Raw genomic sequence first — 12,342 nt, 5'->3', positions numbered from 1 at the left:
GGAGTGAGGGGGTAAAATCTGAATCCAAACTTCCTCCTAGTTCAGGTTGTTCAAATCTGGCCCATTGTACAGGGAGATCTGAGCTGAAAACTTGGGTCCAGGGTTTGGGTTTTGGACCCATCTCAGCATAAAATATGTCGGAACTGTGTTCTTACCCAGAGCAAAGTGAAATGGCCAGGGAAATACAAACTGAAGAGCATGGGCCACCATTTTCAATTTTGGACAGTTGAAGTTCAGCTCCTAGAGTGAAATCCTGACTCCCTTGGAGTCCCGGGCAAAACTCCCTATGACTTCAGGGCCCTGGATTTCCCCCCTAAATCTGTATCTGGATTCCTAAATCCGTGGCCTGCTTTCAAAGTGCTCGGCACCCGTCGCCCTGCCCTCTGAAAACGAGGCCTCTGCTCTAGGGGCTGATGTTTGAACATGTTGATCAGAGTGTTCCCCATATCCATCCGAAGGAGCCAGAGCTCCCTCTCTAAGACATGTATACCTCTGTACGGGCCAGCTGCAGGCCAGTCAGAAATGTTGATACAGGCACTTAAGTACGTGCTTACATTCCATTGACTTCAGAGTTAAAGTTAAGCATGTGCCTAGGTGCTCTGCCGAGGCAGGGAGTCTCTGAACGTTTTGTAAGTGGACTGCAGCTGGTCCATACATATGCTGCAGCTGGTCCATACATACGCTGCAGCTGGTCCATACATGTACTGTTAGTTGCTGTCTCTGTGAATTCCAGGAGGTGGCAATATTTAAATTCTCATCATGAATGAGATGCCAGAGTGGTGGATGTCTCAGAATGTGTTGCTGCAATAAAGCTACCATGCGGTTAGCACCTTCTGCTGGGAAAGTGCTTGCAGCAGAATCAGCCCTGTTCCTTCCTGTGGCTCTTGCTGAGAAGGACAGTAAAGGAGTGTCCGGGTAAAAGATCTGCAATGAATTATTAGTACAAGCCCTTCTATGAAAGTGTTCCTAACATGATGGATTGTAACCTTGATCTCCCTGCAGATCAGTAACCTGATAGCTTCTGAAATCCTCCGCAACGAGGATGTCAATGCCAGAGGGAGCGCCATTGAGAAGTGGGTGGCTGTGGCAGATATCTGCAGGTGTCTGCACAATTACAATGCAGTCCTGGAGATCACCTCCTCCCTGAACCGCAGTGCCATCTTCCGGCTCAAGAAAACGTGGCTCAAAGTATCCAAGCAGGTACGTAGTTATAGCCGTTCTTTACGACGTGTCTCGCTGTAGAGCCTGGGAGCCCATCCTGTCCCAGGACCTATTGTGTGAGGTGCTGTACCAACAGGATAGGATTGGAAAGAACTCGCAGCCAGAGGGAACAGGGGATAGGCTGGAGAATCGCACTGTCACCAGGAAAAGGCAGGTCTATGTGATCGGGGACTCTTTACTGAGAAGACTAGACAGGCCTGTAGCCAGAGCTGATCCAGAGAATAGAAGGGTGTGCTGTCTTCCAGGTGCTAAGATACGGGAGGTAGACCTGAGGTTGAAAAGGATCCTAAAGGGAGCAGGAAAGAATCCCCTAATTATCCTTCATGTGGGAACAAATGATATGGCTAGATTCTCGCTGGAAAGTATTAAGGGAGACTGTGCTAGGCTGGGGAAGACGCTTAAGGAAATCAAGGCGTAGGTGATCTTTAGTGGGATTCTGCCTGTTCCTAGAGAAGGGCAACAAAGGTGTGACAAGATTATGACTATCAACAGACGGCTCAGGCAGTGGTGCTAGAAGGAGGGCTTTGGGATCTATGGCCACTGGGAGGCATTCCTGGACAGAGGACAGTTCTCTTGGGATGGACTTCATCTGAGTAGGGAAGGAAATAGACTTCTAGGATAGAGGCTGGCACAACTGATTAAGAGATCTTTAAACTAGGAATTTGAGGGAGATGGTTGGGAGATGTCCAGGTAATCTCCACGCTGGATTTTAGCATTGAGAGGGAAGAAAACGAAGGGAAGAGCAGTGTGGATACCAGTCTAATAGGTTATTCTGGCAGTAGAATGACCGTGCCCAATAGGGTACAGAATGTGAGCGAGGCCAAACAGCAAAAATGAAGATGTGTGTACACCAATGCGAGGAGCCTAGGTAACAAAATGGAGGAACTAGAGCTCCTGGTGCAGGAAATGAAACCAGATATTCTAGGGAGAACAGAAACAGGGTGGAATAGTCGTCATGACTGGACTACGGGTATTGAAGGGGATGTGCTGTTTAGGAAAGACAGAAATAAAGGCAAAGGTGGTGGAGTAGCATTGTCTATCAATGATGAGGTAGAATGTAAAGAAGTAAGAAGCGATGGAATGGGTAAGACAGAGTCCGTCTGGGCAAAAATTACACTGGGGAAGAAAACTACCCTAGAGCCTCCCCTGGGATAGTGCTTGGGGTGTGCTAGAGACCGCCGGGATCTAATGTGGATATAGATAGAGTCCTCTTTAATATTTTTAATGAAGTAAATACTAATGGGAACTGCGTGATCATGGGAGACTTTAACTTCCCAGATACAGACTGGAGGACGAGTGCTAGTAATAATAATAGGGCTCAGATGTTCCTAGATGCGATAGCTGATGGATTCCTTCATCAAGTAGTTGCTGAACCGACTAGAGGGGATGTCATTTTAGATTTGGTTTTGGTGAGTAGTGAGGACCTCATAGAAGAAATGGTTGTAGGGGACAATCTTGGTTCAAGTGATCATGAGCTAATTCAGTTCAAACTGAATGGAAGGATAAACAAAAATAAATCTGTGACTAGGGTTTTTGATTTCAAAAGGGCTGACTTTTAAAAATTAAGGAAATTAGTTAGGGAAATGGATTGGACTGAAGGACTTGTGGATCTAAAGGCAGAGGAGGCCTGGGATTACTTCAAGTCAAAGCTGCAGAAGCTGTCGGAAGCCTGCATCCCAAGAAAGGGGGAAAAATTCATAGGCAGGAGTTGTAGACCAAGCTGGATGAGCAAGCATCTCAGAGAGGTGATTAAGAAAAAGCAGAAAGCATACAGGGAGTGGAAGATGGGAGGGATCAGCAAGGAAAGCTACCTTATTGAGGCCAGAACATGTAGGGATAAAGTGGGACAGGCTAAAAGTCAAGTAGAGTTGGACCTTGCAAAGGGAATTAAAACCAATAGTAAAAGGTTCTATAGCCATATAAATAAGAAGAAAACAAAGAAAGAAGAAGTGGGACCGCTAAACACTGAGGATGGAGTGGAGGTCAAGGATAATCTAGGCATGGCCCAATATCTAAACAAATACTTTGCCTCAGTCTTTAATAAGGCTAAAGAGGATCTTAGGGATAATGGTAGCATGACAAATGGGGATGAGGATATGGAGGTAGATATTACCATATCTGAGGTAGAAGCGAAACTCGAACAGCTTAATGGGACTAAATCGGGGGGCCCAGATAATCTTCATCCAAGAATATTAAAGGAACTGGCACATGAAATTGCAAGCCCATTAGCAAGAATTTTTAATGAATCTGTAAACTCAGGGGTTAGACCGTATGATTGGAGAATTGCTAACATAGTTCCTATTTTTAAGAAAGGAAAAAAAAAGTGATCCAAGTAACTACAGGCCTGTTAGTTTGACATCTGTAGTATGCAAGGTCTTGGAAAAAATTTTGAAGGAGAAAGTACTTAAGGACATTGAGGTCAATGGTAAATGGGACAAAATACAACATGGTTTTACAAAAGGTAAATCGTGCCAAACCAACCTGATTTCCTTCTTCAAGAAAGTAACAGATTTTTTAGACAAAGGAAACACAGTGGATTTAATTTACCTAGATTTCAGTAAGGCGTTTAATACCGTGCCACATGTGGAATTATTAGTTAAATTGGAAAAGATGGGGATCAATATGAAAATTGAAAGGTGGATAAGGAATTGGTTAAAAGGGAAACTACAGCGGGTCCTACTGAAAGGTGAACTGTCAGGCCGGAGGGAGGTTACCAGTGGAGTTCCTCAGGGATCGGTTTTGGGACCAATCTTATTTAATCTTTTTATTACTGACCTCGGCACAAGAAGTGGGAGTTTGTGCTAATAAAGTTTGCGGATGATACAAAGCTGGGAGGTATTGCCAATTTAGAGAAGGACAGGGATATCATACAGGAAGATTTGGATGACCTTGTAAACTGGAGTAATAGTAATAGGATGAAATTTAATAGTGAGAAGTGTAAGGTTATGCATTTAGGGATTAATAACAAGAATTTTTGTTATAAGCTAGGGACGCATCAATTAGAAGTAACGGAGGAGGAGAAGGACCTTGGATTTTTGGCTGATCATAGTATGACTATGAGCCACCAATGTGATATGGCCATGAAAAAAGCTAATGCGGTCTTGGGATACATCAGGAGAGGTATTTCCAGTAGGGATAAGGAGGTTTTAGTACCATTATACAAGGCACTGGTGAGACCTCACCTGGAATACTGTGTGCAGTTCTGGTCTCCCATGTTTAAGAAGGATGAATTCAGACTGGAACAGGTGCAGAGAAGGGCTACTAGGATGATCCGAGGAATGGAAAACCTGTCTTATGAAAAGAGACTCAAGGAGCTTGGCTTGTTTAGCCTAACCAAAAGAAGGTTGAGGGGAGATATGATTGCTCTCTATAAATATATCCGAGGGATAAATACTGGAGAGGGAGAGGAATTATTTAAGCTCAGTACCAATGTGGACACAAGAACAAATGGATATAAACTGGTCATTGGGAAGTTTAGACTTGAAATTAGACAAAGGTTTCTGACCATTAGACGAGTGAAGTTTTGGAATAGCCTTCCAGGGGGAGCAGTGGGGGCAAAAGACCTATCTGGCTTTAAGATTAAACTCGATAAGTTTATGGAGGAGATGGTATGATGGGATAACATGATTTTGGTAATTCATTGATCTTTTAATATTCATGGTAAATAGGCCCAGTGGCCTGTGATGGGATGTTAGATGGGGTGGGATTTGAGTTACTACCGAAAATTCTTTCCTGGGTATCTGGCTGGTGAATCTTGTCCATATGCTCAGGGTTTAGCTGATCACCGTATTTGGGGTCGGGAAGGAATTTTCTTCCAGGGCAGATTGGAAGAGGCCCTGGAGGTTTTTCGCCTTCCTCTGTAGCATGGGGCACGGGTCACTTGCTGGAGGATTCTCTGCTCTTTGAAATCTTTACACCACGATTTGAGGACTTCAGTACCTCAGACATAGGTGAGAGGTTTTTCGCAGGAGTGGGTGGGTGAGATTCTGTGGCCTGCGTTGTACAGGAGGTCAGACTAGATGGTCATAATGGTCCCTTCTGACTTTAGTATCTATGAATCTATGAACAGAACAGAAAGCCCCACGGAGCCGTGCTGAAGTGATTCTTCCTACGCATGGGGTGTGATGAAATGATGTAGGGAGCCACTGGGGACATCTCCATTTGAATGGCCTAAAATGAACGCACACTAAAAACCCAGGGAGTAAAGAGATTAACCCTTTCAGATCATTGCAAACAGCCTAACTTCTGCATTATCGTCAGGTGACACTTCACCCCGGGGATTGTTCACCCCGCAGGAGTACACTTCTCAGGCACGAATGCTGCTTCACGGCTAATGCTGTAAGCCCAGTCATTTCAGTTGTGGAGTTGGAAAGTTACCGCTGTGGGTTAATGCGTTTGTGTTTGGAATGGGGGGAGGGGTTCTCAGGGGCAGGGGCATGTCTTGCACTGGGATTTGCACAGTGACATGGCCACGGCAGGTCCTGCTCTCCTTGCTCTTCTAATGCAGTCTGGTGGGGGCACGCAGGAGTCAGCTCCATCGAGCCCCAGCAGTGGAGGAAGTTGGAGTGAACTGGGGATGTTTTACAGCATTTCAATGGCCATGGGGCCAGAATAGGCCCTTTCCTACCCAGCGCAGAGGGTGCAAATGGGGTTTGCATGCCCCATTTTCCTACAGGGCCAGGTTCTCCTGCCCGTACAGTGAGGAGTGCCCCGTCCCACAGCTAGCGTGAGTACGAGCGTGAGACTCCGGATCATGGCAGCGGTTTAGATCTGGTGAAGTCAGGCGCCATTTCTGGCCTGTTTCCTGGTCTTCCTCTCCTCAGTGTGTCTTTGCCAGCATTGACACCCCACTGGCAGTCAGCCGAGAGCCCTTCTCCGGGCTCAGGCACGTTGCTCTGATGGGGAGGTGAGAGCAGTCTTTTCGCACTTCGGGCTTGTTTCCATGCATTTATTGCTTGACCGGCCCTCAAAATGGCCGCCAGGGTTTGTGCACGGCACAGCGTCTGTTTGGCTGATTAGGCTTTGCATCCCCCTGAACGCTCCATATGAAAGGCGAAGGGACGAGCTCCCAAAGCGCCGGCTGCCAGGCGAATACCGGATTGCCTCTTAGGATGTGTCTGCATTGGAGCTGGGAGGCGTGATTCCCAGCTGGTGTAGACGCACCCACACTCGTTCTGCCTGAGCTAGCGCCTACAAATAGCAATGCAGCAGGGGAGCATGGGCGGTGGCTCGGACTAGCCATCCAAGAGCCTGCTCGGGGGAGCGGGTGGGCAGGTACTTGGGCAGCTCGCCCAAGCCGCCGTCCACACTGTCCCGGCAACGTGGCAGTTTGTGGGCGCTAGCTCGAGCACCCCCCGTGTAGACATACCTTTAAACAGCTCGGGTCCATTCACTGTCCCAGGCTGAAATCCTCATCCCTGCACACAGCTCTGGTACATGCATTAGGGCCAAGAGGACAGGGCTCTTCTCCCCGAATCCAGGCAGATCCACCCCGCGCCCCGCTCTCAGAACCTAAAGACCCCATGTGCTGGGGCGATCCCATATGGGCTCCTCAACGCCTGCGCCTCCTGCCGAGTGTGTGCACTGCGCTCAGGACCCTCCATGCCCACAGTGGGGAACGGGAGCAGGATATGTGCCTAGGGCAGGAGTCTTAACCCGTGGGCTGCAAACAAGGGTCCAGGGGTTGCAAGCACCCTGCCCTTCTCATGCTGCGTAATGGGGCGGTGGTTGTCCCAGCTAGATGGGAGGGGAGTCTTAGGATGGAAAAGGGGTCCCTGGTCACGAAAGAGGCCAAAAACCCTATCCCCCTAAGTCATTACATTGCATATCCTGCTGGCCCCTTTCTATCACAGGCCCATTCTGTGCAGGCAAGGTCTGCTTCTGTGTAAGTTGTCAGTTGCAGGAGCCTTTTGTTTCTTTGCACTGTGACTTGGGAATGACGTCTCTGCCCTGCCTGGGCTCAGGTGGGGAGTCCAGATGGACAAGTCAGCAGTGCAGTCTCCTGTCAGCTCCCTTTGCGCTGTCGATGTTGCATCAAGGGGCACCTCCTGCTTTCCCTGCTCTGTGGGTGCAGAGGACACTGACCAGGCTGAGAGGCAGGATATGGGGTGACCTCTCAGGAGGTCTGCCCCTCCGCGCACAGCTCTGAACATCTCAAACGAAGGCCCAAGCCCTTGACTGTCAAAGGTTTCAGAATCACTCTCACTTCTGCCCCAGGGGAAGGGTGCAGCTTTTCCCAGGGCCTTTTTCTAACTCCTACATGCTCTTAATTCCTTGCAGACGAAAGCTCTGATTGATAAGCTCCAAAGGCTGGTGTCGTCGGAGGGCCGGTTTAAGAATCTCCGAGAAGCTCTGAAAAAGTAAGTGACACGTGACTGTCATTGTGTGTTTGCTGTTGAAAGCCTGTTACACATGGTTTCCGACAGGCAGCTTGCCTGGGTTTGTCACAGGGCGTGTGTCCTCCTGAAACTCCCCGGGGACCCAGCCTCGTCCAGGGGCAGCTAACACAGGGCTGCCAGCCTCTGCAGATAAGACTGGGATGTCATTATGCCAATGCATGTGTTCCTGTTTCCTACACACAGCCCCCAGGTGAGAGAAACAGTCCCTGGAAAGGAGCTAAGATGACATCTGCAAAAGCCTTACTAAAAGCACCTCTGAAGGGCAGGAGCTAACGTCAAGGACAGGAAACATTTTTCCATAGATGCATGGAGTTGGTGGCCAGAAGCGACCACTAGATCATCTAGTCTGACCTCCTGTGTAACACAGGCCCTTACATTTCACCCGGTCACCCTGACTGGGCCCAGTAACTTGTGTTTGGCAAACGCATGTTCCAGAAAGGCTCCAGTATGGATTGGAAGCCATCAAGAGATAGAGAATCCACTGCTGGCATTGGGAGTTTGGTCCAAGAGTTAATCACCCTCCCTGTTGAACATTTGTGCCTAATTTCTGATTGAATTTGTCTGGCATCAGTTTCCAGCCATTGGTTCTGGCTCTGCCTTTCTCTGCGAGATTAAAGAGCTCTTTAGTACCCAGGATTTTCTCCCCATCAAAGTGCCGATACACCAGGCTCAAGTCGCTGCTTGCTCTTCTTTCTGATAAGCTAAACCCGTGGAGCTCCTTAAGTCTCTCACTGTCAGGCGTTTTCTCCAGCCCTTGACAAATGTTTGTGGCTCTTCTCTGCACCCTCTCCAGTTTTTCAACATCGTTTTTAAAATGCGGACACCAGAGCTGGATGCGTTGTTCAGGTATCGGTCTCAGCAATTAAACTCCCCTCTTTGCTCCTGCTCCTCCCCTGTTTATACGTCCAAGGATTGCATTAGCCTTTGTGCCACAGCATCACGCTGGGAGCTTGTGTTCAGTTCTTGTCCATTGTGACCCCTACATTCTTTTCAGAGTCCCTGCTCTGCCCTGACCCCATCATTATTTACCATTCCACCAGCCTTCGGGTCATCTGCACATTGTATTAGCAGTGATTCTATATTTACTTGCTGAATAGCATCAGGCCTAGAACCAATCCCTGCAAAGCGCCACTAGATGCATCCCCAGTGATGCCCCGTGGACAGCTATTTCTTGAGACCTGTCAGCTGGCCAGTTCTTCATCCATTTCACTTGTATTGTATTGATATGGTATAGCGTTGATTTTCATCAGAATGTAGTGAAGTGCTAAGTCCAGTGGCTGACAGAAGGTGGAGTGTATTACGTCTGCAACCTTTATCAACCAAACTTGATTTCATTCTTTGATGAGATTACGAGTTTATTCGACAAGAACAATTTTTTGTAAAACCATGTTGATTGGCATTAATTATATTCCTATCCTTTGATTCTCTATTAATTGAATCTGGTACCAGCTTTTCCATTATTTTACCTGGGGTGAATGTCCGGCTAACCTGCCGTGTCATCCTGCTTGCCCTTGTTGAATATTGTCAGGACATGAGCACTCCTCAGGTCTGGAATTTCCCCCGTATTCCAAGATTTATTAAAAATGAACAGAAATGGGCCAGAGATCTCCTCAGCCTGCTCTTTTAAGTCTTGTTTGCAAGGTATGGGGGCTGCTGATTTAAAATGTTTATCCCCAGTAGATGATGTTTAATATCCTCCTCAGCTCTGCCACATACCTACACCAGCGACAGCATCACAGGACCTAACCAGATCAGCCCCACCATCACCGGTTCATTCACCTGCATGTCCACCAATGTAATCTACGCCATCACGTGCCAGCAATGCCCCTCTGCCGAGCGTGTCGGCCAAACTGGACCGTCCCTACATAAAAGGATAAATGGACACAAATCCGATATTAGGAGCGGCAATATACAAAAACCTGCAGGAGAACACTTCAGCCTTGCTGGACACACAAGAGCAGATTTCAAGGTGGCCATCCTGCAGCCAAAACACGTCAGGGCCAGACTTCAAGGAGAAACTGCTGAGCTTCAGTTCATTTGCAAATTTGACCCCATCCGCTCAGGATTAAACAGACTGTGACTGGCTCGCCAACGACAAAAGCCGTTTCTCCTCCCTTGGGTTCACACCTCAGCTGCTAGAAGAGGGCCTCATCCTCCCTGATCAAACTAACCTCCTTATCCCTAGCCTGATTCTTGCTTGCATATTGATACCTGCCTCTGGGAATTTCCACTCCACGCATCCGACGAAGTGGGCATTCGCCCGCGAAAGCTCCTGCTGCAATCCGTCTGTTGTCTCTAAGGTGCCACAGGACTCTCTGCCGCTTCTACAATATCCTCCTCAGTTACTGGGGTAGACGCCGCTGGGTCTTCCACGGCGCTGTGCGTGCACTCAGCCCACCAACGGCAGAGCTTTGCCTGGCAGTGCCTGGCGGGGCGGCGTTCACCCCCTGGCCCTAGCCCCTCCCCTGGCTGTATAGGAGCAGCACCGCTCTGACCCCTGCTCCTCGGCTCCTCCTCACGGCCCGCGGCTAGCACCGGAGCTCTGCGTGGCGTTTCATCCCGTGTGTTCGGTCTCAGCTCTCGGGAGTCTTTGCCTCTAGATAATAGTCAGTAGTACCCTAGGTTAGTCTGGCGTTAGCGGTTGGATGCCCTCACCAGGGTTCAAGTGCCGTCAGCCGTATGGGGGGCCTTCCCCAACAGTGATCGTCCCCGAGGCGCTCGCCGTGTCTACGTTACGGAACGGCGCTCCGTCTGCAAGGCGTTCCCCAGGAGGACTCGGGTGGAGCGAGACTTACGGCTGCAGCAGCAGCTCCTGGAGCAGTCACGAGGCTCGTTTCAGCACCGAGACCCTCGTCTGATCGGCAGCCGCCTTCGGAGCCGGCAAGGGATGCTGCGCTGCATGGGGGCCTGGGGTTCCCCTAAGAGGAAGAGGAGTTGTTCTCCCTCCTCCTGTGCAGCGAGGAAGACGTCCTATAAGACTAATTGGAAGCACAGCAGGGCTTGGGGAGACTCTCCTTTATCTCCTAACGAGGTGTGTGGACCCCATGCGGGATGGAGCAGGTCTGTCGAACCACTCCCCAGTACCGCACGGAGACCAGTGAGAACCCGGACTGTTGACTCTCATTGCGGCCCTGGCTCAGTGCCAGTGACATCGGCAACGGCCCGACTGGCTCCATGCTGGTGGCAGGTCGGGCAGCATCAGACCTGCTTTGCCTCTCACTCCCTGACTCTCCACTGGGCCAGGAGTTTCCCGGTGCCGCTTCCTCCTTTGTTATGCCCTGGGCACCTTCTGGCCAGGTCGTAGAGCTGCCAGGTTCGGCCCCAGATGCTGGAATTGAGCCTGACACTGTGCCCGCACCGACAGCCCCCTCGACGCTGGTCACCCTGTGTCGCTGTCACTGCCCTGGCACCAGATCCCCCCGCTGAGCTCAGTACCGCCCTTCGGGCCTCTTCCAGTACTGGGCCAGAGTGCGTCTCGCTCATACCGCCAGTGCAGAGCCCCCGTTCCTCATCTGCACCGAGGCCGCCCCCATGCTGGGCTTCAGATGAGTCTGATTGTTTGCTCGCCCCATGAGGGCTGGCTCCCCGTGTCACCAGAGAATCTCCAGGACTTCTCGAGATCCAGCCCAGGGTCATTCTCTCCGTCGTCATCACCCGATAGGCACCAGACCATCCTCGGTACCAAGATCGGTGTCGTTCCCACAGTGGGGACAGGGGCTCTTGGCCTGGTGCCTCGTGGCCATCAAAGCCTGCTCCATTTGCCCAGTGGCCCACCTTGTGCCTCAGTCCGAGAGGTCCCAGTCTTCGACCCGCTCCAGAGTGAGATCACTGGTCCCATTGGTGGCTCTTGTTCCCAAACCATGGCAGCTACAAGGGAGTGCTGAGCCTGTTCCCGCTGGGCCTGCAGGGTTGTCCCACCCGGAGCCAGTGGTTCAGAAACAGGATCCGTTTCTGGCATGGGAAACCACTTCTTTGTCCTCTCCGGACGCCTCTGCCATGCCAGGCTCCTTCCCTACCTTTGCCAGGTTGCCTCTTTCTTTCTTCAATTGTGGCTGAAGTGGATCTATCATCCAAACCGTCATCCCTTGGACAGACTGCTCTGACTTCCGCTGCCGATCCTGGACAGCTCATGGCAATGTGTGACAGGGCATCCCCGTCGCTCGGTACCTGACGACCACAACAATTGTCACCTCTGGGGTTGCTGACAGTTCGAAGCCTGTGGTTGGAACAGGAAGTCTCTCTGCATATCAGCACCCTGCAGCTTCGTGCTAGCTCCCATGGCCATCCAGCCCTTCGAGATCATGTCAGGGACACGGTGGTGAACATCCTGACAGTCCATACCCCTGCAATGGATTATGTGAACAGATGGGGGAGCCCACTCCAGTGTGCTGGGTCAGGAGCAATCAGGCTCTGACCATTTTTCACTAGGGAAGACATTACCCCTGGGGCTGATCACTTTCCTGCTTAGCTTTTATTTGAAGATTGTGTCCAAAGTACATAACATAAGAATGGCCAGACTGGGTCAGACCAAAGGTCCATCTAGCCCAGTGTCCTGTCTTCCAACAGTGGCCAGTGGCAGGTGTCCCAGAGGGAAAGAACAGAACAGGGAATCATCAAGTGATCCATCCCCTGTCACCCATTCCCAGCTTCTGGCAAACAGAGGCTAGGGACACATCCCTGTCCGTGCTAGCTAACAGCCATTGATGGACCTACCCTCCATGAA

At 50.2% G+C, this 12,342-nt stretch overlaps 1 protein-coding gene across 1 annotated transcript in view; it reads left to right on the top strand.

The window, feature by feature from the left end:
* Positions 1-12,342, top strand: part of RASGRF1 (Ras protein specific guanine nucleotide releasing factor 1) — a 96,848-nt gene that overhangs the window by 79,783 nt on the left and 4,723 nt on the right. Inside the window, exons 23-24 of the mRNA XM_084641243.1 lie at positions 1,003-1,200; positions 7,501-7,580. Coding sequence (XP_084497369.1) covers positions 1,003-1,200; positions 7,501-7,580 — 278 coding nt within the window. The remainder of the gene's footprint in view (positions 1-1,002; positions 1,201-7,500; positions 7,581-12,342) is intronic.

The sequence above is a fragment of the Lepidochelys olivacea genome (assembly GCF_965140295.1).
Source record: "Lepidochelys olivacea isolate rLepOli2 genome assembly, chromosome: 10".
Classification (NCBI taxonomy): domain Eukaryota; kingdom Metazoa; phylum Chordata; order Testudines; family Cheloniidae; genus Lepidochelys; species Lepidochelys olivacea.
This window is presented reverse-complemented; position numbering and strand designations above follow the sequence as displayed.